This window comes from Homarus americanus, unplaced genomic scaffold (assembly GCF_018991925.1).
Source record: "Homarus americanus isolate GMGI-L3 unplaced genomic scaffold, GMGI_Hamer_2.0 scaffold2071, whole genome shotgun sequence".
NCBI lineage: Eukaryota > Metazoa > Arthropoda > Malacostraca > Decapoda > Nephropidae > Homarus > Homarus americanus.
This window is the reverse complement of record NW_024754629.1, coordinates 121,356-144,276: the sequence shown is the minus strand read 5'-3', so window position 1 is coordinate 144,276 and position 22,921 is coordinate 121,356. Positions and strand designations below refer to the sequence as shown.

General features: G+C 36.3%; 1 protein-coding gene across 4 annotated transcripts in view; it reads left to right on the top strand.

Annotated features, from left to right (window-relative positions):
• Positions 1 to 17,475, top strand: part of LOC121855882 (receptor-type guanylate cyclase gcy-1-like) — a 45,538-nt gene extending 28,063 nt beyond the window's left edge. For all 4 annotated transcript variants that reach the window (XM_042351051.1, XM_042351050.1, XM_042351049.1 and 1 more), the window contains 11 exons: positions 53 to 256; positions 1,788 to 1,942; positions 2,523 to 2,693; positions 4,040 to 4,252; positions 4,499 to 4,670; positions 5,354 to 5,525; positions 8,108 to 8,261; positions 8,615 to 8,727; positions 9,592 to 9,719; positions 10,241 to 10,320; positions 11,005 to 17,475. In XM_042351051.1, coding sequence (XP_042206985.1) covers positions 53 to 256; positions 1,788 to 1,942; positions 2,523 to 2,693; positions 4,040 to 4,252; positions 4,499 to 4,670; positions 5,354 to 5,525; positions 8,108 to 8,261; positions 8,615 to 8,727; positions 9,592 to 9,719; positions 10,241 to 10,320; positions 11,005 to 11,548 — 2,106 coding nt within the window. In that variant the 3' untranslated portion in view covers positions 11,549 to 17,475. The remainder of the gene's footprint in view (positions 1 to 52; positions 257 to 1,787; positions 1,943 to 2,522; positions 2,694 to 4,039; positions 4,253 to 4,498; positions 4,671 to 5,353; positions 5,526 to 8,107; positions 8,262 to 8,614; positions 8,728 to 9,591; positions 9,720 to 10,240; positions 10,321 to 11,004) is intronic.
• The last annotated feature ends 5,446 nt before the right edge of the window (positions 17,476 to 22,921 follow it).

Below are 22,921 nucleotides of genomic sequence, written 5' to 3'. Positions count from 1 at the left end.
TTAGATAAGAGAGAGAGCACTAACCATGTAATTATCACTTATCTCCCTCCAGGCTTACCTGTGGTTCCTCCCCCACTGGTTCTCGGCCGACTGGTATGATGTAGACAAGGTGCCAAGTTACACCAAGTGCACGACGGCTCAGATGCACAGCGCTCTCCAGGGACACATGTCACTCTCATACAAATATTTTGCTGAAGATAATGACATTATGCAAGAAGGAATAACAGTTGCAGAGTGGAGGAAACTTTACAGTCAGGTACAGGACCCCCCCCTTGTGTACTACTCTGTACCTGTATAAAGTTACTACATATATAGTTGGATGGATTATATATTAGATCCTTTGTATATGATAAATTCCTCTTGTCTGTATAAAAAAAACATTGTATTTAAGTACATTGCAGAAGTATGGTCTATTTTTGGACACAGATGTTTGTACATGACAGTCAGACCTGTCAGACTAGCTGTGGGATGTACATTAGATTTTTGGATTCATTTATGTCCTTGCATGAACATTATTGTATAGACTGTATATCAGTTTAGTCTGTAACCACTTTACTGTTACATACAGGGTGGTCCAATTAAAGTGAACCAGTTTTAGGTTGGCAACACTGGGTAGGGGTTTGAGTGGGAGGAGAAAGCGGGGTGGCAGTTGGTGGCATGTGGCCTTGGATTTGGTGCACAATGGATCGTTGGCCGGTACAGCAGCGTGTGTTTTCCCGAAGGCCAGAATTGACCAGGAGGTTGATGCCATTTCTCCAGATGTGCTTCGTAGTCATGCACAACTTTCTCCAACGACTGCAGTAGTGTATTGCGAAGAGGGGTGTACATTTGGATGACAACTTTCAAACATTAATAACTATTGTTTCCAAAGGTTTTCAGAAACTTGCAAACTGCTTAAATACAGATTATGTCCATTTCATGAATTTTTATTTCATTTTCAACTTGGTTCACTTTAATTGGACCACCCTGTATAATGGCAACATCTCATATTATTACTGCTAATGTCATTTAGGATTATTTAATCCCTTCTTAGAATACAGTACGAGAATTAGACTCCTTGTTAAATGCTGCCAGAGTCTGAGGTACAGTCAGCTACACTTATACCTGGTACTGTGGCTGGTGAGTTTTGTGAGATGTGGCAACTCTGTGTTTGTTTACATCATATTGAAGCTTCTGGAATGGCCCAAAGGAACCTCGGAATGGTAGCCAGACTAAGGTTGCTAGATAAGCATTCCACAGAGCTGCCACATCTCACAAAACTGTACCAGGTATAAGTGCAGGTGACTGTACATAGATAAGCTTTAGTCTCAGTACAATATCATATAATTCAGACCAGAGAAGACCGGTGGGGCAACATATGATAAGGTAATGGCTTCTGGATGCTGTATTTCCATTTGATGCAGCACCACACATAATAAATTGACAGATGCCTCAGACAATGGAAGGTTACTCGTGGTACACATACCTTTGTTGTCTGTATTGTTGGTTCCTTTTTTGAACTGGAAATATGTCATTACATTATTACCATATACGATATACAAATCCTGCACAGTATGTAGTGAGACGGCAGCCTAGAGTCTACCACTTTGGTCACCCCCTCAAAGGGAAGCTTCTTCAGGAATAATATTATAGGTAAAAGGCTGCATGAAGCCACACTTGGTCAGATAACACATTGTCTAGAAAATAGTGATTTGTTAGTTTTGTATTTACATCATAATACTTGTTTTTCTTGATTTCTAATGACAATAATGCACATTACTGAATTTGCCTCATATTTGTCTTTGCAGCGAATTAACACTACTGTTAAAACAAAAAATGCATCAGAGTCCGACTATGCTGGCTTTACCTACGACGCCGTGTGGACCTACGCTCTGGCCTTGGATAATCTGTTCAAGAAGGATCCATCGTACGCTGCTGACCTTAGAGCAACAAGCACCATTGGGTAAGTCCAGTTCAATACATTTATTTGGCATTTTAACTTCTCACTGTAAATAAATACGTATACAGCTATTGTCAGTTTACACCATGGGGGATTGAGTGTCAGTACAGGATGGGAGAGTCTTTGTTGATATTAATTCCAGCTACCTTGTGTTGTGCAGGATGAGACATAAGAGATCAGAAGAAAAAGGAAATAACCCTTTGTGTTGATTAAGCTTCACTCCCTAGAGAGAGAGAGGCACTCGACATTAATTACATTTTTATTCACAGTTCCTGTACATGTATTTGGGAATTTTTTTCATGGTAATTTGTTTGCTTTTCACATGCTAAATTACTTATGAGGTAAAAAAACAAATTAAACATGATTGTCTTTCAGTAATAATACTACTACCTGTACTGCATGTAAAACTGTAATAAATATGTGTTTTTAAGAACCGTTTTTATTTTTCTGATTCTAAATTTTTATAACATCCAGAATAAGATCCTTCTTTTCTATTTTCACTAATTTTGAGAACTTAAGATATATTAAATAAATCAGTGCAGTTATTACATTTCTTCAACATCATTGCTTGATTATTTTTCAGGGCATTCATGAAGGAGATATCAGCAATATCCTTTAATGGAGTGTCTGGTCACATCAACTTTTCCTCCGGTGCCTCAAGGATGACGGACATCATAGTGTGGCAGTTTCAGAACAAGGAGTATGTTGAGGTCGGCCGCTTTCATCCTCCTCCTTCAGTATCTGACACTGGAGAGTAAGTGTGTTAGGGCTTCACCTGTAATGTTTGACTAAGTTGAGGATATGTGTGTGTGTGTGTGTGTGTGTGTGTGTGTGTGTGTGTGTGTGTGTGTGTGTGTGTGTGTGTGTGTGTGTGTGTGTGTGTGTGTGTGTGTGTGTGTGTATAAATAAATATATTATAATAATAATAATAATTAACGGTTTATTGAAAAAAATTCTGCAGCCCTAAGGCTGAAAATATACATTGGACATAAATGACTTATTACATGCATTGGTGGTTTAACAAAAGCCTTCATTAGAGAAAGGTAAAGGAACATACAGTGAACATACAGATTAATGTAGGTGTTGAACAGTAAACTCGTAGTGTAGTAACTCCCTCCCAGACGGTGTTAGGAGGAACTCACGTGGTGTAGTAGTTCCCTCAGATGGTGTTATGAGGGACCTGGCGTGGTGTAGTAATTCCCTCACAGATGGTGTTATGAGGGGCCTCACGTGGTGTAGTAATTCCCTCACAGATGGTGTTATGAGGGACCTCCGTGGTGTAGTAATTAACTCACAGATGAAATTATGTTATGAGGGACCTCACGTGGTGTAGTAATTACCTCACAGGTGGTGTTATGAGGGGCCTCACGTGGTGTAGTAACTCCCTCACAGATGGTGTTATGAGGGGCATCACGTGGTGTAGTAATTCCCTCACAGATGGTGTTATGAGGGACCTCACGTGGTGTAGTAATTCCCTCACAGATGGTGTGATGAGGGACTTGACGTGGTGTAGTAATTCCCTCACATATGGTGTTATGAGGGACATGTGGTGTAGTAATTCCCTCACAGATGGTGTTATATGAGTGAGGTTTGGTCCCAGGCCTTCCTATCGTAGACGGATTAACACATCGGTGGTTGTTGTTGGGTCTCGCGGGGCCGTTATCACTGGGTACCTGGGACCTCACTGTGTGAAGGTTAACTTGGGTACGACTGTTACTGTTGAGTTGTTCTCACTGACTTAAGCACTGTTCACCACTGTTCACCTCTGTTTAACACTGGTTCCGTTCCTTTCCTAAATGAAATTGTAACTTCTGGCGAGAACTTGTTGATATTCCGGTGGGGAGGAGGGTTCAGGGGAGGGGGTTGGTATGGACCAACTTAACAGTTGACCTGGCTGCTCCGAGAGGAGCGCCAGGTACGTCTTGACCCTTCGGTGGTCAAGGATGCCTGCGTGAGTGCGTGCATGTGTGTGTGTGTGTGTGTGTGACAATAATAATACTGTAGCATAAAAGAGTAAAAAAGTAAATAATAATAGTAATTTGATTGTACAGTATAGTAATTGTTTGACCTGAAATACAAGGAATGAATCTATATTTCCAGAGACAAGGAGATTGATTTCAACTTCAAAATAAATAAGGATCGGTTTCTATGGCCAACCGGGGAAAAACCAGTAGATGGCAGCACATGTGCAATACAGGCGTTCAGTGAGTTTGTGAATCTGGAATGTGCATATGCCTTAATTGTCCTGTGTACGCTGTGCTTTGGCGGCCTCATACTACTGCTTTTCATCTGCTTCTGCATATTTAAGAGGAGGTGAGTTTGACCTTTTTGTCTTTATAATTAAAACAGCTTATGAAAAAATACATTTGTTTAATTATATGATAATTTAGATATTTTGTGATCAATAAGTTTTATGTGCTGTGTTACAGAGAGTTGTATGGTACATATATGTCAAAAAGTAAGGACCATTTAAAAGCAACATGATTATTATTCTAATCAATGAAAGAACAATTAATATATTGTATTACATTCATTTTCATATAACATCATCTTCCACAGGTATGAAAAGAAACTTGAACAAATACAAGAATTGTGGCGTCGGCGACCATTGTTTGAGATATTCGATGGTTGGGAGATTCCAAGAGACAAAGTTGTCATCAATCGCAAGCTTGGTGAAGGAGCATTTGGAACGGTGTATGGAGGGGAGTGCCAGTTTGATACTGAGGGATGGGTGAGTGAACTTGAATTGACATTACAGTACTGTACTGTATAGAAAAAGAATGAATAAACTGTGCACTCATACACTTACTGTATACAGTACATGCATGAAAAAAAACAACACACACACACACGCACACAATCTAAAATTAACTCTTGTTGAGTAAGGGTTAATCTTTAGGCTTTATCCATGCACACATTATAAATATTTTTACCCTAAGTGTTTCTCCATTCTTGTGCCTTCTCATAACCAAGAGAACAACAAGGCTAACCTGCAATGATGGAAAATGATCCCACCAACACAATACCTCTACAGTACTGTTATGTTATTTTACATTTGCTGGCACCTTTTATACTGTACGGTGTTTTTGTGTGAGTTATATCTTATAGTTTATGTTAATACTGTACAGCTTTACAAATACTGTAGGTTAATTCACAAAACCCCATAAGTCATATTCTTTCAATCCTTCCCGTGAGAAAATTCCAAAGTATAATCAGGTGCGGGGCTTTGTATCATGAACAATTGAACATCTAATCTGAGTCGGATAATCACCATTAATGTATCAGAAGTATGGTCCCTGTTAGGCTTAGAAATTCAATTGAGGATAACATTTCATTGTTGCTTTATTTTTTTTTATGACATTGATTTTTTAATGAGTTTATTACTTTGAGGGTTTAGTGCTCCTTACCCTGCAGGTGGCCGTAGCAGTCAAGACGCTCAAGGTTGGTTCTACCATATCTGAAAAGTTGGATTTTCTCTCTGAAGCCGAGATGATGAAAAACTTTGAACATGAAAACATTGTTCGTCTCTTAGGAGTCTGCACAAAAACTGAACCTATCTACACAGTGATGGAGTTTATGTTGTATGGTAAGATACTATATTGCATATCACTGTGCAATACTGTAATACACATTGGATACATTATACTGTAGTAGTGTCATATTACTTTAAATTATATTTTCAGATTTTAAGTAAAGCAATAATTATATTATGTGAATTTATATTGTGATGCTTCAGGAATCACATAAGATAGAATTATGATGTTACTTCAGAAAATAAGAGGTACAGTACTGTACAGTGTGTGATTTGTGTTAGACACACTTGAGTCAGTAATTGTCTTGTATAGATATTATAAAGATGGAAATATATAATCCTAAATTTACACAGTCCCATAAAAATTGACTGGCTGATAAAATTTGGCGCCCAGTAGTGTCAAAATTGGCCGCTACATATGAAAATCGCTATATTTTTTATTATAGTATATTTCGTACGGTAAGCACAACTTTGCACAGGTATTCATCAATACAGTACTTTAGGTTTTAGCAATGTTTTATTTGGTTCACTGATGTAATACAGGCTTCTTGCCTCATACAGTACAGTTCTTGCTGGTGTAGTTGTGTTTATATACTTTAGGACATTTGTACTCTAGCATTTTATTTTATTTTATTATTATTATATTGTAGCTGAATACTTGGCAGTAGTTTTATTACAGATTAAGATATATGGAGGCAGCAGCCCAGTCAGCTGGCTCTACACTGTACTGTATAGGTAGTAGGCAACTACCAAACAGGAAGGTACAGTCAACCCTCGTTAATTCGGACTAATAGGGGGTGAAGGGTGTCCGTTTTAGCCGATTGTCCGAATTAACCGATTTAGGGGTTAATATTGCATTATATTTCAAAGTCATTGTTTTCGGCACGTTTATCCCACTTTCCACTGTAATACGTACGTAATTTCAGCAAAAATATTACATTTCCGTGAATGTATTATATCAAGCACAGTATGAATAGAATATCATTGTAATATAACAGTATTTTAACTGAAAACTACTAAAAAAAACGAATAACATCTCAAGAACATCGGAAGCTTAGGTAAAGTCTTTTGTTTTCGTCACGTTTATCCCACTTTCCACTGTAATACGTACGTCATTTCAGCAAAAATATTACATTTCCGTGAATGCATTATATCAAGCACAGTATGAATAGAATACCATTGTAATATATCAGTATTTTAACCAAAAACTATTAAGAAAACGAGTAACTTCCCTAGAACATCGGAAGGTTAGGTAAAGTCTTTTGTTTTCGTCATGTATTTTATCCTATTTTACATTAAAATACATCACGTTTCAGCAAAACTACTATTTATTTCCGAGAATATATTCATTCAGGCACAGTTAAGGTAAAATATACATGTGATGTAACAGTTTTTTAACTGAAAACGATTCGAAAAACACGTGTACCGTGTAGCTAATACTCAACAGCTGGTGGTGCGTCATGTGTCGTTGTAAACAATAGGAGGTTGAAGTAGATTACCGGGTATTATATTAAGTGTGAAATATCAAAAAGGTTTTTATTACCGGTATTTTTTGTAGATCAATGAGAACTGTGATACCGTATATGATATGATAAGTTAGCCTGTGCTAAGAACTTCAACATAGACTACTGAAAACACGTTGTAAGGTAATTTAGCCTATTGTAAGTTGGTGAGCTTCATTTGCTGAAGGAACTGCACAACTTTTCATTACTAATTGGTACAAATTTTACGTTTCCATTGTTTACTGGCAGTAAATGGTAAATATTTTTCATGTCTGAAGCTAAAAGTTGCATCCCCCCCCACACTAGTGGTGATGTTACATTTGACCAAAAAGACGCTGGTGTTTTATCCCAGCAGTGGGTGGACCAGCATTTTAGCTTAAGGTCCGCGTAGGTAATATTCCTACAAATCTTAAAAAAAAAAAAAAAAGTTCGTTCAGATTTTGTCCGAATTATCCGAAATCCGGATTAAAGGGGTCCGAATTAACGAGGGTCGACTGTACTACCACCTGGGAAGATATTGGAAGTATAATGTATTGTCTAATGGTAGACTCTGCTGCCATATGGCATCACAAAAATTGTGACCAAGTCCCAGGTTGCTGATCTGACTTTCTGCCTCATTTACACACAATTGCAGGGTCTCAATTGTTTCTCATACTATTGACAACCTGTATTACATTTTTGCCCCCCAGGCCCCGATGTGGGTCAGTGACCTGTGCCCGGGAGGGCTAATCCCCGTAAAAAAAAAAAAATGTATTATGTACACTGTACAGATCACTTATCATGTACACAATCATACATCATAAGTAATTAGAGGAAAAACACAAATATGCAACAGTATTTATTTTCCAAGGTGTTTCATATTTTCTTACATTTCACAATACTGTTCTGTAATTCTAATACGTACTATCCAATACTGGATTTGTGGGAACCTTTTGTGTACAGAATATACTCACTCCCTGGTGACTTTGTCAATATATAATGTACTATATAAGTACATGATGTAAGAAACTTTTTAGTGGTAAGTTTCTATAACTATTCTTTAAATACAGTCTTTTTTTGCATCTTAATGACAATTGAATGTAAAGTACAGTACTGTACTGTGTACTGTAGTTTAAAACTTATATTTTCTCACAGGTGACCTCAAAGTATATCTTCTTGCCAGAAGAAATTTGGTAAATGAAAAGAATCGAAATGATGATGATGAAGTGAGCAACAAGAGGTTAACTTCAATGGCACTAGATATTGCACGAGGTCTTGCATATTTGGCAGACCTGAAATTTGTTCACAGGTGAGTTAATGTTTGTCTTCTGTTGCTCTTTCTTGTTCTGGGGTTGGTGATTTCTGTGTTAAAGGGGGGGAGGTATGAGGGTGGGGGGTGGGGGGGGAATGTTCACCTTACATGTGAGCGGTCAACGGTAAGATTCCTGGCCTTAACTGGAGGTTAGGGTTTACTCCTCTAACAGGATCTTTATGGACATGGCTGTAAATATGTTATCATTCTATTAACTGTATTTTTCATATTCATCTACAGTATTACACATACTGTTTATGACTATGGTTGAGATATACAGAATTAGTTACAGTACATTAAAAATGTCTTGTCTTGAAGAATTAAACAACTTTCCTTTTTCTTATTTTCAGGGATGTTGCTTGCCGGAATTGCCTGGTCAATGCAAACAGAACTGTAAAGCTCGCTGACTTTGGCATGACAAGGCCAATGTATGAAAACAATTACTACAAGTTTAATCGTAAAGGTGAGCCATACTGTATATCTCTCACTAATGTTTGGCTTACCTGATGTTGCCTGTCCTCTGTAAAATGTAACTGTAATGTTTAGAATTATTACTTTTTCATTCACTCTATTTTCACGAGTTTTGTGATAGAATACATGCTAATTTTATAATGTTTACATGGCTGAGGGTAATATTGATTAACTGTGATAGAATACATGCTAATTTTATAATGTTTACATGGCTGAGGGTAATATTAACTATATGAGATACACAATTCATTTCCTCTGTATTAGTAACATATGCTTGGTTATCATTTATAACGGTAGATTTTAACTACAGTAAACTTGGTAGTACTACAGTACAAATTTCCAAGTTAGAACTATGTATTTTAACATCAGCTGCCATAAAAATGGCCTTGTAAAGCATTGAAAGTATGGATAATTTAGTAATGATTGGTCAAGAGTTTTGCAATCATACACAAACTTTATTGGTGGCAGCAGAGAATTCACAGAGAAGTATAAAACTTAAGATGGCCAAACAAGGCCCAGGGTCACCTACACTTACTGCTACGTGAAAAACATCCTTGTACAGTCAGCCAAGTGGGAATTGTGGCAAGATGTTCTGGTGTATGGAGACATCTGGCACCCCTCTGTGTGTTTACTACCGAGTGGCTTCCACATGTCTCCATGCACCAGAACATTTGCCACAGTTCTCCATCATGACTGAAAATCTGCAGGTGTTGGGAGTGAAGGATCACCATCATCATTGCCCCAAGCCATTTGTCATTATTCAAGAAACAAATCTGTTTCTCAGAAATTTTGTTTTTAAATTTTAACACCAACCTGTAGATGTTTTTTGTATATTCACATGATTGGCTTTTTTCAGGTATGTTGCCTGTGCGATGGATGGCGCCTGAATCCCTGACAGAAGGCGTCTTTACAACAATGAGTGACATTTGGTCGTACGGTGTTTTGCTGTATGAGATCGTCACGTTTGGAGCATTTCCTTTCCAGGTAGATAGTTGGGCTTAAAACACTTACTGAATTTTTTGTGTAAATTACTTTATAGCATGAATACAAATGAGAACTTTCTATTGATGTTGCAGCAACCAGTCTTTAAATATGTAGGATAACGTGGGAGATCCCAGTAATTTTTCTCGGGTTTCTATTTGTCTCTCCTTTTATCTTTACTGTATACCTGTGCCATTTTGTTAAGGGATGGACCTGGTAAAGAGAACCCTCAAAACATGGAAGTGAAGAGTCTGGCTTGTTTGTTCTCTGGAAAGATATGTGGTTAAAGTTTGTTGGCACAGAATAGTCATTTGAAACTTATGATTCATTATAGAACAGTGAAGGTGAATGATGGTGTAATAGAATGGAGAAGTGGGAGAGTTGAACCAAATACAATAATGAATGGAAATGGAGATGTACTTTACAAAGGTATTATCACAATGAAATTGTAATTTTTTGTGTTGGTTGATTTTCAGTAACACCTGTAAGTAAACTGTAATTAATATACAATCTATTTTCTGCAGGGAATGTCAAATGACCAGGTGTTGGAGCATGTGAAGGCTGGCCATACTATTGCCATACCAAGAGGAATTAAACCTCAGCTGTAAGTTTTCACACACACACACACACACACACACAGTATTAAGGTAATGAATTAATAAGTATTTCATCTACTTTTTTAACTGCTGAGTTGTTTTAGAGGTTAACAATTTTTACACATGATAAAAGTTGGCTCAATGAAGACCAAAATATTACCAGACCCAAAATTTTCTGCTAAAAAGGAAATTAAAATGGTATCCCCCATAGTGAAGAGTTTTACAACACTGGGAAAAATATTTGCAAATTGTTTCTGATATAATTCCAAGTCTTATATATGTTTATTATAGAGTGAATACAAGAGCAAATATCATGAAATACAGCATTGGACTTATAGTGATTTGTCTTATGAAGTTTTGAAAGTACAGTATTGGGCTGAATAATTTCTAGGGGTCAACATGATGGTGATGCATGATACTGGACTGGCAGCACCATAATATAACACATTTACTCCACCTACTAGAGCAAATGACAGCAAGTGAAGGGAGATTTGGTGTTGCTTTTGATTCAAGTCACCAGTAGCAAGGATAAGACCTCAGGGGAATAAGTGTCGGGACTTAAACTGTAGTGCTTGAGTGTAGCAGTTTATACAACTTACTAACCTATATTTCTGACATAAATCTTATCCATTTCTCTATTTTGTGTCGCTATATAATACTCCCACCTATTAACAGATATTTTTATTTTTTAGGGATGTGCTGCTGAAGACTTGCTGGCATCGTGTGCCATCAAGAAGGCCACAAGTGTTACAAATTATTGAGCACTTGATCGCCTACCCACGACTGATATCACCGTCCCTGGATGGGCCCCAGTCTTCAGTGCAGATTGAAGACACTGTGTCACTGGAGATGAGAATTCCAGATAAGACAAGAAAATTGTCTCTGTCGATTAACAACCGCCTGCAGAACGTGGCATCCTCGAGCAGAAAGCGGTCAATGAGTGGAAATATGGTGATGAATATTCCACCCCTCACAACGAGTTTAAGCGAAGATGGCATGATATCTGCGCATTCCAATTTGGACGCTCTTAATTTAAATCATGTGATGGTTGAAGAAAATGAAATGGGAGAGGACCCTTTACTGCCCCCTGCCCAGTATGTCTCCTCAAGGTATATGTCTTTAACACCAAAGGAACACAAGGAGAAAGAAAAAGAAAGTTTAGTGAGCAGACAGCAGGGGGACTACTGCACCACTGATATATCTCGTGATTTATGGACTAATGTCACGCCTGTATAGGGAAAGGCTAACCTAGGCATACCTAAGTGACCAAAGTAGTGTTCTAGTGGTTTAGATTGCAGATTTATTGCTATATATTGAAGTTCCCTATTGAGGAACTCTAGACCAGATCTTAGCAGCAAAGCATGTGTGATGTACTCAAATGCTAATCTTTTTCTGGTCATTCTATTTTATATTATTTAAGTGGTATTTATAAAATTTTGTTACTCAAGATGATGTAGATATTCCTATAAAGCACTACAAGATGCTTGCTGATAATGGCTCGCACTCTTGCGCTGTGGGTATCAACACTGCAGATGGCGTCTATCAGTATTATCTCATTATGCAAGGGGATTCGTATGCAAGCTCTGATGCAATATGAATCATTGTTTTAAGACAGCTATCATGTGCCAATGCTGAAGATGAAACCTCGCGGGTGAACAGCAGTTGTTGCTGTGTATTGAAGCAATTCTGCAGCTCCTGGCCCACAATATTCCTCTCACCCCCTTCTTCACTATAGGTATTGTTGATCATGTGACTTTGTGATGTGATTTATTAATACAGAGCTCTTGGGGTCTTAGAGCATTCTTTTGCTGATTTCTTAAGAAAGTTAAGCATTTAGTTTATTACTAAATACAATGCCAAAGCTTTTAGTTTATATATTTCACCATCATTTCTTGCATGTTTTTCAAGATTTTGTTTCTTGACACTGTAACAGGGTAACTTTCTTCAACTTATTTATCTCTGGTATATCATGAAGCATCATACTTCACATTAAAAAGAATAATTTTTATGTTGCAAATAATTTGACCAATTTATGTATGTTAACCATTCTCTGATTATATTAACAAAAACTGGTGCAGATTTATCCAAGTGTTGAAAGTATTAAGTACAGGTACTTGATCTCTCTCTCTCTCTTACAAGTGAATATTTTTTGGCGTTATCTCAAACCAGTATGCAATTTTATCAAAGAAAATGAGAGAGGAGATTCTGTGTGTTTTCCTGGAATATCTTATGAATTTGACTTAGTTTTGAAGCTAACAATGATGCAATAACTGAGAGCACACTATTATCATTGACAACTCCACTTGACTTTACTGTCATTGAAGTGAAACAGTTTTGTCTTCCTTTTATGTTCTGTCTGTCTGTGTGTCACCTCAGAACAGACACCATACCAGGACATAAACCGTCTCCAAATAATACTGAAAATATAATGTAGAGGATAAATAAATGTCTCGCTTTTTAAGACTGTAAATCAATTGAAATCTTTATAACAAGATATTCTCTGTAGTCACCATAATGTTATATAACTACGTAGTGACAGCGATGATGCTTAATATCAATGCTCTGCAGAAAATGCTAAATTAGATGTCAATCCAGAGTTAATAAAATAGCCCACGATTAACACCTTCTTAACTGCAGACCAAAACTGTGGTATTAACACACTCTTGGGTGAGGTGTGACTACTGTACCATGATTTCAGTTTGTGGTAAAGATGGCAGTGATACTGAAAATTGGTTAAATGTAATCATTCTCAAGTAGATGCAACAGACATTTAGGTTGTGGTGTTAGGTGCAAAGTGGTGGCCTAAGTGTGTGCTGCTGGACTGATACGGGTCATGTGGGTTGAAGGCCGCAAATATGAGCTTCTCTCAGCTTCACTGCTCCCCTGTGGTCATTATTGTCATAGTGATAAATGTGGTATAAGGGTCACTATGCTAGGTATGTGCTAAGCACACACATCTACATATGTACAGTGCTATAGCTTGTAGGATCTAATCATGCATAACACAGTGTACATGCTTTCATCTTTCATCACCAAATTCTTGTTTTCACAGCAGTCGTGAAAAAGGTTGTGTACATCTAATTTGTGTAATTGAGTTATTTTCTAATCTTTGCTTGTAGTAAGCAATGCTTAATTTATAATAACTGCCTCTTGTCCTGACAGTTGCAGCTGTTCGTACGCCATGAATAATAAGGTTGGCTACTTATTGTAGTTTGTAGAGCTATCTTGTAGTACCAGATAAATCCCCAAAACTTGGTTTAAAATTTTTGAAATTTGTATCAAGATGTTTCACAAGTCTCAGGTCTCATGTGGAGGGATTAACTGGCTTGTCATCAACCCCTTAGAATTTTTATTATTTTTTTTTTTTTTACAGTTAAACTTTACTATTTAGCTCTTAACCTGGGGAGACTGAGGAAAACTTACATACTTGCCATCTACAGTTCAGTGCCAAGGAGGGAGGAGGGATTGACCTACTTATACATAATGTACAGCATATGTTAGTACAGTGGTCCCTGTTGCTATGGATGTACAGGTATTGCTAAGGCTGCCATGTTTGAAGTATCCTAATGACAACAAAAACAATATGCCTTATTAATGGAAAAATTCATAAAATATGACAGACAACTTTCTATTTTCCAAAGAACTTTGTGTACTGTGAATAGACAGGAAAGTGAGAACATTAACCAAGAACTTTATAATACTTGTTTCAGTTATTCTTTCTCAGCAGTTTTGAAAAATCCAGTTTGTCCAGATATAGTGTGCAGAAACAGCAGTGTGTACTGAGGTTACTTGACAAGTGTGGTTGTCCAAGAAGAATTCTTTGCTCATATCACAACTGTGTATGAGGAGGATGTTGTTTGTCACTATCAGAAAGAAATTACCTGGCTTTTCTGTTACTTCCCAACATCACTTTTTCTGGGTCACTACAGAGATGTTGATTTCAGTACTGTAGTGTAATATTGAGATCTTGCCTGAGGAGGCCTTATGGGGGTACAGTACAGTTGTGGTCAAACTTGAGTCAGTACTATTGGCAAGATGTGGTGTATTGATGTATTTATTTTGGTAAGGGGATTGGAACTCTTCTGGTTACATACTCAGATTTTTCTTTGTATTATAATATATTTTTATGTTGTTATTCAGGTATAATTGATAATGAAAACCCGCATTTACTGGCTATAAATTACAATAATGACATAGATGACCCACAAGTAAATGCCACATATGACCAAGTGTCAAATGAATTGTGGCAGCAGCTGTACCTCTGAAGAACAATACATCACTGCCTTACCTTGTCACTGTGGTTATACCAGAGCGTAGTGAGCCAGAGCTGTTAGTATTCTGTCACATCAGCTGCATGAGGAGCCAGATCATAACAAGAGATGATAACCAGTCAAGACCTGTGCAAGTTTGGGTAATGAATATAAACAGAAAAGAGTTTTATTAATGTGCCATATTTGTTTTCTGTAAAAAAAAATCAACCGAACCACACATGTACAGTACTTTGGTGTCTTGATATATACTTCAAACATGGTAATGCCCGTCTGCTAAAAGAACAGTGCTAACTTGAGTAGGTACTGAGGAACATCTGCAATCCAGGTTTATTTCACCTCACCTTCCGAAGAATCTTCCTCAAGAACTTCAACAATGCCTCTCCCTGATGCATCCCTAAGGACCTTGTGGGCATTCATACCAGTTATCTGTTGAATAATGCACACTATAAATATTTCAAAGGTCTCTTATTTTCCAATCTTTGTGCAAGTTGACTTTTATGTTAAAGACTATTTTGTATAACAGTAAGATTTTATTTTGTACTGTATCAGGAAATGTTAGGTCTGATAATTCCTTCAACCATAAGTAAGTAAGATGAGATTATTTTTTTAACTTGTTTGTAAAAGAATAACGAGTTTGACTTACGACTGGGGATGAGTACAGTACCCGGCACAGTTCTTTCCATCTTCTTACATTAATTTGAAAATGAGTTTATTTATTCTGTCCAAAAATTACTTGGTTAAAGAGAGTTTTAATTTTCTTATGCAAGATACTTTATATGTTTTAGTTTTAAGAAACTAATAACTGCAGATCATGAACATGGGTAATTAATAGTTTCCAATTGTAGGTAAATGTGTTCTACTAACTGTTCAGTCAGTTGCCAGTCTTGACTGTGTGCTGGAGGCACAGTTTGGTTTCACTACACCAGTCAACAAATTTAATCAGATTTGTGTCTACCAGTTTACCAAGTGGCTACCGGTGATGAGTGTATTTGTTTCCTCAAACTTGTGAAATATATTTTATCCAAATTTGTACAGGAAGGAAAAGATTAAGTTTTGCCTGTAGATACCAGATGTTACTTGTTGAAATTTATTATTTTACAGTTTTGAATTTGCTGAAATTTATTGAAATGAACATTTAAATGTATAAATATGTAATGAATTTTTATACATAAATTTATGTTAATCACTATACACTATGTGTAAATAAAATATAAGAGAGATGTTTATTTAAATAAACTAAATCAATAATATTTAAATGGAGCTGATAGTGATGTAAATATACGTCATCCCTGACAACTTGTACATAGTGAATGATCAGGAACTTGTGTTCTTAGCCATATCTGAGAAAACTAGCTGGATCTTGAGTTGCTGACAGTAGAAATAGATTTAATTGTGTTGCTCAGAATTCATCTTTTTCTGACTTAGTAATTCAAAATAACTCCCTGAATTATGGTACAGTACAGGAAAATTTCTCCCATGCTCGCAGGCGGGCAGTTCCAGCATACAGTACAGTACTGTAATGTATACTGTATTGTACTGTACTGTACTTGCATGTTGAGGAACTGGAAGTGAAGTCAGATATTCTGGGTTTATATTTAACAGCACTGACAGAGGAGAAGTAGAAATAGAAAACTAATGTATTGTAAGAGAGAGATGAGTGTTGGGGGAGGTAGAAGTTAGATGTGGAATATACATGAAGCTTGCATGAAGGCACCCAATAGATTGACCATTCTGTATGACTGTGAATCTATACACTTTCCAAAGCAAAGAATACACCAAGATTGAGAGCAGTAGCTATAAGAGATTTATACAGTATTATAGAAGTTAAGAAGCTTGGTAAGGTAAAGTATGGTGGTAGGAGAAATATTTGTGGAATTGAAACCCTTTGAGAAATGAATGGGTTAAGAGACTATGAATATGTGAAGCTCAAATGTTGATGTCTAGGTTGATACAGTTGATTTAATGCACATCAGGTGGTAGACTATGCAAGAGAGAATACAGTCAAGTGATATACATGGAACGGAATCGTCGTGGATTAAGATGGAACAGTGAAATGAGGTTAAGGAGTGAATGGGGATAGAAGGATGAATGAAATTGGTGAATGAATCAGCTAAATGGGTAAATGAAATAGTTGTGAAGAGATGAGATAAAGTTATGTATATGTCCTTAACAACTTTTTTTGTTTTTCTCTGAGTTGAGGAATTATTGAACTATTTCAACTTTGTGAATTATTTTTCTTGTAAACTGCTTCCCTTTTTTGAGGTAGGCTGGACCTGTGCCTCTCCGTGTACTTGCATTATGTACGTAGTTGATGGCTGTATGGGTTTTGTCAGTGATTTATTGACACATTTAGTCCTCCCGGTGATTTATTAGCTGTAGGGATTATTCCGGTGATTTGATATCGTATGGATTTTTCCCGGTGATTCATTGTCTTAATTTATCTTATCTGCTATGTGTCATTAATAAGTATAATGTACATAACTCTTTACCGTTCCCCAGGAGACTGCAGACATCTTAAACCTCGTAAATGAACTTAAAAAAAAACAAAAAACAAAATATCAACTCTTAATCCTCTTGTCGTTAGTTTAAGAAAGCTACTTTATATGTGATATTTCTGTTTCCAGTTTCCTGTCTACATTGATTATCGACTATTGTCATTCCTGTTATGTTTTTTTCACCTTATGTATTCTCAAAATTTCTTAAGTATTTCTATGTATTTCTCTAATGTGGATTTGTTGGATTCATACTGTATTTTTTTCTTGACAAGTCATTTTCTTTAGAGATTTGTAAAGAGTGAAGGGAGAAGCCTTTATTGTACTCTGAGGATAGTCCAACATTTCTTCAACACACACACTCTGCCTCCAACACACACTCTGCCATCCAACACACACACTCTGCCATCCAACACACACACTCTGCCATCCAACACACACACTCTGCCATCAAACACACACTCTGCCATCCAACACACACACTGCCATCAAACACACACTCTGCCATCCAACACACACTTTGCCATCCAACACACACACTGCCATCAAACACACAAGCATTTCTACAGGTGTTTCGTAAATTCCTTTTCTTACAAATACTTCAACAAACCTTAACATCTCCAATAAATATTCATCAGGTTGGTATTACATCTACAACTGTCCTCTTATTACATGTACAGTATATCTATAATGGGTAATCTAATGGGTACAGTGCAGCCCTTCTACATGTACAGTGCTGTCCTACAATCCTCCAACAATGTATCTCTAACAGTTGTCACACTTACCTCCAACATGACAGTATCTATCCAAAATATCCCTCATCAGTTCACCTAAAACATGTCCACTTATCTTACAAGTTCTCATAAATTACTTCATATCTCAGCAAGCTCCTCAACACATTAATAAACTTCTTTTCCTACCGTTTTACTTCTCCTTATATAGAGAGCATAAAATTAAACCAAGACGTTTTCATTAACATTCCAATAAGTCATTTTTATCTCCAACTCAACTCCAACATTTCTCCAAGACTCCTCAAATCCCATTTTTATCACATATCTTGCTTCTCAGTATGTCTCCAAAACTAACACTAACAATTTATTAATGATTTGGTACTAATTAAAAAGTCTTTCATCAACGATATTTAAAAATCAATCCATCAGTTTTTTGTCTTTTTCAATGTTTACCACAAATTTAATACCGTTTTTTCACCTCCCTCCAACACTTAGTACTTGTTCAGTACTGTTCCATCACTGCTTTACTGTCTCTATATCTCTTTGTTTTGAATAGAATATATCCACATTACTTTAATATATTATAATAGAGAAACCAAATTCTCATCTTAAACAATCTTAATTTTCCTGCTGGTAGCTTGGAAGATTCTTGAACTAACTTGTGCTTGGGTGAGCTGATTTAGTAAAGCAAGGGGTGACTATGGGCATTTCTACTCCGTTCACTCCAAGCTTACAACTGGGCCAAATCAAAGGGAGCGCAGGGCTAGTGAAATAACAGCAAACGCCGCTGATCATCTTTGCTTTTTCTTTTTCGCTTTAAGATATTGAAATTATCTATGTTTCTCTTGCTAATTTTTATATACCCAGCTTTGGATAGCTTTCTAGATCAACACTTAATACAGGTAGTATTTGCAATTACAGAATATAAAGAGAATAATTTAATATTGAAGAGTTCTAGATTAACCTAACACACCTTATTCTTTAAGCTGCATTGATCAAATCTTCTCTTGGAACATTAGATATAGAGTACAGTATTCTGTTCTTCTTAAAAGTTCTTTATGTGATACAGTTTTGATATATTAGTCATGAAATGATTTTTCTTGATGACACAATAATGACAACACAAAAGAAACACAATGTAGGTGAGGCGGCAGAACTTGTATGGTCCTAGAGATTATGGTCTATTAACTTGTAGCCAAGTATGGTACTGTACTGTACTGTACTGTATTCAGTATTCAAATTTAAAATTAATGTTTTTCATATTTACAAAAGTTTTAAATCAAAAGTTTTTCAGATGGTTTGTGAAGAATGAGACTTTTTTAGCGGAAGATCTTGATATTTCTTAGAATCATGTGGTACAAGTATATAATTGTTCTAACATTTTACTATTATCTGTCTACTTGCCAGTACAGTACAATTGTATACTAGTGTTAGACAAGAGACATAGAACTTTAACTGTGTCACGTAATGTATTTATGACCACAATTAATACATACTGTACCTATATTATTGAAAATGGGTGACTTATTATCTCCTGCTTTTAAAAAAATTAATATTAATACAAAGATTGTGACTCAGAAAATTACGCAGTATAAATAATGAAAAAGTAATGTATTAAATATTTTTATTATTAGTTTTATTGTTATTTTACATACCCGTACTGAGAAAGAAGACAGCTATCATCACACGTACTAAAAACCATGAATCATTTTCTGGTCATATTTGTGTACAGTGTGTTTGTGGCTCATGGGATATCCTGACAATTGGTAAACTCTTAAGCATGAAAAAATATGTACTGTCACCCACAAAAGTCCTGTGACACCTCTCCTCCTGAACCATGAACCCCAAGATTCAGACTCATGAATCTGAAGCATTTATGGACGGGATAATGCATTGGTGTCTACTGCTTCGGGTTTACGAGTCTGAATCTTGGGGTTCATGGTTCAGGAGTAGAGGTGTCACAGGACTTTGGTGGGTGACTGTACATAAATTTTATTCTCAACTGCTCCTCCCCATCCAGAATGTTGATTGTCTTTTGACTCGCTGTAAGTCACCCACGGAAATGTAACTTTCTGGCGGCAGCTGTTGTTTAACCTCCTCAGCATCTGTTTCTCTGATGCTGTTTATTCATTTGGCACATGCATGTTCTGGCCACCTCTAGGTACACATCCTCGGAATATAATGCAGCGGTCAAAGTCTATTTAATTGTTTATGGTTCACTTATTCTGTCTCTGCTTCTTACTTTCTTACTTTTCCTTCACTTACGATATTTCAACTATCATGCATAATCTTCAGTGAGCAGAGGATGATATATGGTCTCTGTTAAAGTGAGTGTGTGGAGGTGGCTCGGTAATCATACTTGATATATGGAGCTGGCTGATTGATCATACTTGATATACAGAGGCGGCTCAGTAATCATACTTGATATACAGAGGTGGCTCGGTAATCATGCGTGATATATGGAAGTGACGGAATCCTAACATTTGATATATGACTGTGGAGATGACCGGATTGACTGTGTGGAGTGACTGCTATGGGGGGAGGTGCCTGGTGGGACTCCTACTACTGTGTATGGGAGTTCTTAACATAGCATAGGTAGATAGAAAGTTCCTTTGAAGTATTAGATGTATTCTAGAGCTATATGTTATTTATGCCATTATTTGATACAGTATATATATGTGAAAGAATTTTTTGTTTCATAAGTATAAGCTTGTATGACTTACTGTATAACTGCAAATATGTTCAAAGTGTTTCAACCAATTAAATTTACCAAATACTGTATATTTATGTACACATTTGCATATGTCATATATTTATATTCATACATGCATATTCAGTGTTTTTTACACACACACACACACACACACAGTTCATCAATATGTACTGTAATATTTCTATGTAATCATACATATAATTACTTTTGTGTGACAGATGATTTTATGAGTACTGTACTTAAGGTGATTGGCACTAATGATATTTAGTTGTTTCTTTGATTTGTGGAACTGTAATACAGTAGTTGTCTGTATTGTTCTCTTGTTGAACTTGAATCATTCGTCAAAATAATTTATTTATAAATAAATTAGTGTTATAATGTACAGTAGTTATGAACCACAGGAAGAAGTGATCATTTTAAGTATTGTCATCATTCACTCTCAACTGTGTGAAAATAATTACACATTGATATGTCTGGGGATGTTCTGCTGTACTGTGAGAGGTGACCCATCATGTGATGAGTTAGGTGTGATGCCACACTTTGTAAAATAATCCAAGTGGCTGTTACTTGATTGTTAATGTACGTTTATATGAAATTAATACAGTATAGTATACTGTAGTATAATGTACTGTAGTGTATTCAGCACAGTTCACTCACACTGGGGAGAGATGATATTGAAAACTTTTAGACTTCATAGAAAAGATTAAAAGTTCATATACAGGTATTATCACTTCAGTGAAAGCAGAGGCTTCTTATCACCAAAATGATGTTTTAAATCTCAAATATTATACAATAATCAGAAGTTCACAATGATTTAAATGTTTAATTTTTATATGAATAAATAAATTTAAGAGTGTATGTTACCATGTCTGTGTACAGTGACCCCTCGGTTAACGAACTCAATCCGTTCCAGAAGGTCGTTCGTCAACCGAAAAGTTCGTTAACTGAAACCATTGTTTCAATGGGTTTTTGGGTAATTGGTTCCAGCTCACCGAAAATTTCCTAAATTCAACAAAAATGGTAGAAAAGTACACTTACTTTGAGGTGTGTATGTAGAAGGCTCCTGGATGATGATGATGATGATGGGAATTAGAATGGGGGTGGAGGAGAAGGAAGAAGAAAAGGCATTGGGGTGGAAGAGAAGTCACCCCATGGCACCATTTCATCCATAAAATTTTAGTTCTCTTGGTGTATTTCAAGATTATTTTCTTTAAATCAACACTGCACTGCATTATATATTGTCAATATGTAAAATATATTTCAAAATGACCAATAATTTGTTTGGAAACACAGAAAAAAAAGCATTTAGTTGAAGAGAGTCTCAAGCAAGATGTTACCTCCACTGAAAACAGAGAGGGAGACTAACGCCTGTCTGGTGTGTTGACAGGCTGGATGGCACGCCAGAAACTAGTTTCTTTACCTTCAATTATGTTCAATAATTGTTAAAATGACTAAAAAAGTTAATATTAAACTTTTAAAATTATTGAATAGTATAAACTTCTTGATATTTACTTAAATAGTAAGGAATTTAAGCCCTAGAACCGATTAATGTATTGGCGGACTGATACTAAAGCTGGTTGGCCGGTCAGTGCAAGCGAAAACATGTTGAGGTCGGTTCGTAAGAAATTCGTTAACCGAATTTTTGTTCGTTAACCGAATTGAAGATCCTTATGGAAGGCAGTTCGTTAACCGAAATTTCGTTAACCGAGGCGTTCGTTAAACGAGGGGTCACTGTATACACATGTAGGAATGTGCATTGAAATGTTAGTGTATGAGTGTGGTCCTTTATGTGTGATGACTTAAATGTACTTGCATGTGTATTTGCATGATTGTGTGTGTATGTGTGTAAAACTGTGTATATATTTTGATTTAGAAAGTATTTGCTTAAAGTACATACAGTACATTACTTATATATACAAGCTTTTATACTGACAAACCATTCATGTATCACTACAGATGCAGAATGTGCAAGATAGAATTACATTTGTTATTTTGATAATCTAAGTTGTATGGTATACGTTACTTGATTACAAAAAACAAACTGACATCTAATACACTTGGCTATTTGCATTCCAAACTTCCTTGGGCTGTCTCTTGAAAGCATTGAGCATTCAGTATCTTGTGTGCTGTTTGCTCTTGCAGGTCCATACATGGCGATCATCTCAAGAGCTTGCTCGGGTTATCTGCTGGTAGATACAGTATTTTAGTTATTCCGAATTCAGATTCAACGATGAAATAATTTTTTTTTTGTTAATGCTAGTGAGTCGGTTTTGTGTTTATTGATTAAAAAAAGTAGGTAGACATTTGTTATTATTTAATTATGCAATATTGTGAGTCAGATGTATCATTAAATCATCATTTGTATATTGTGTGAATTTACAGTATACATTGCTCAATTTGTA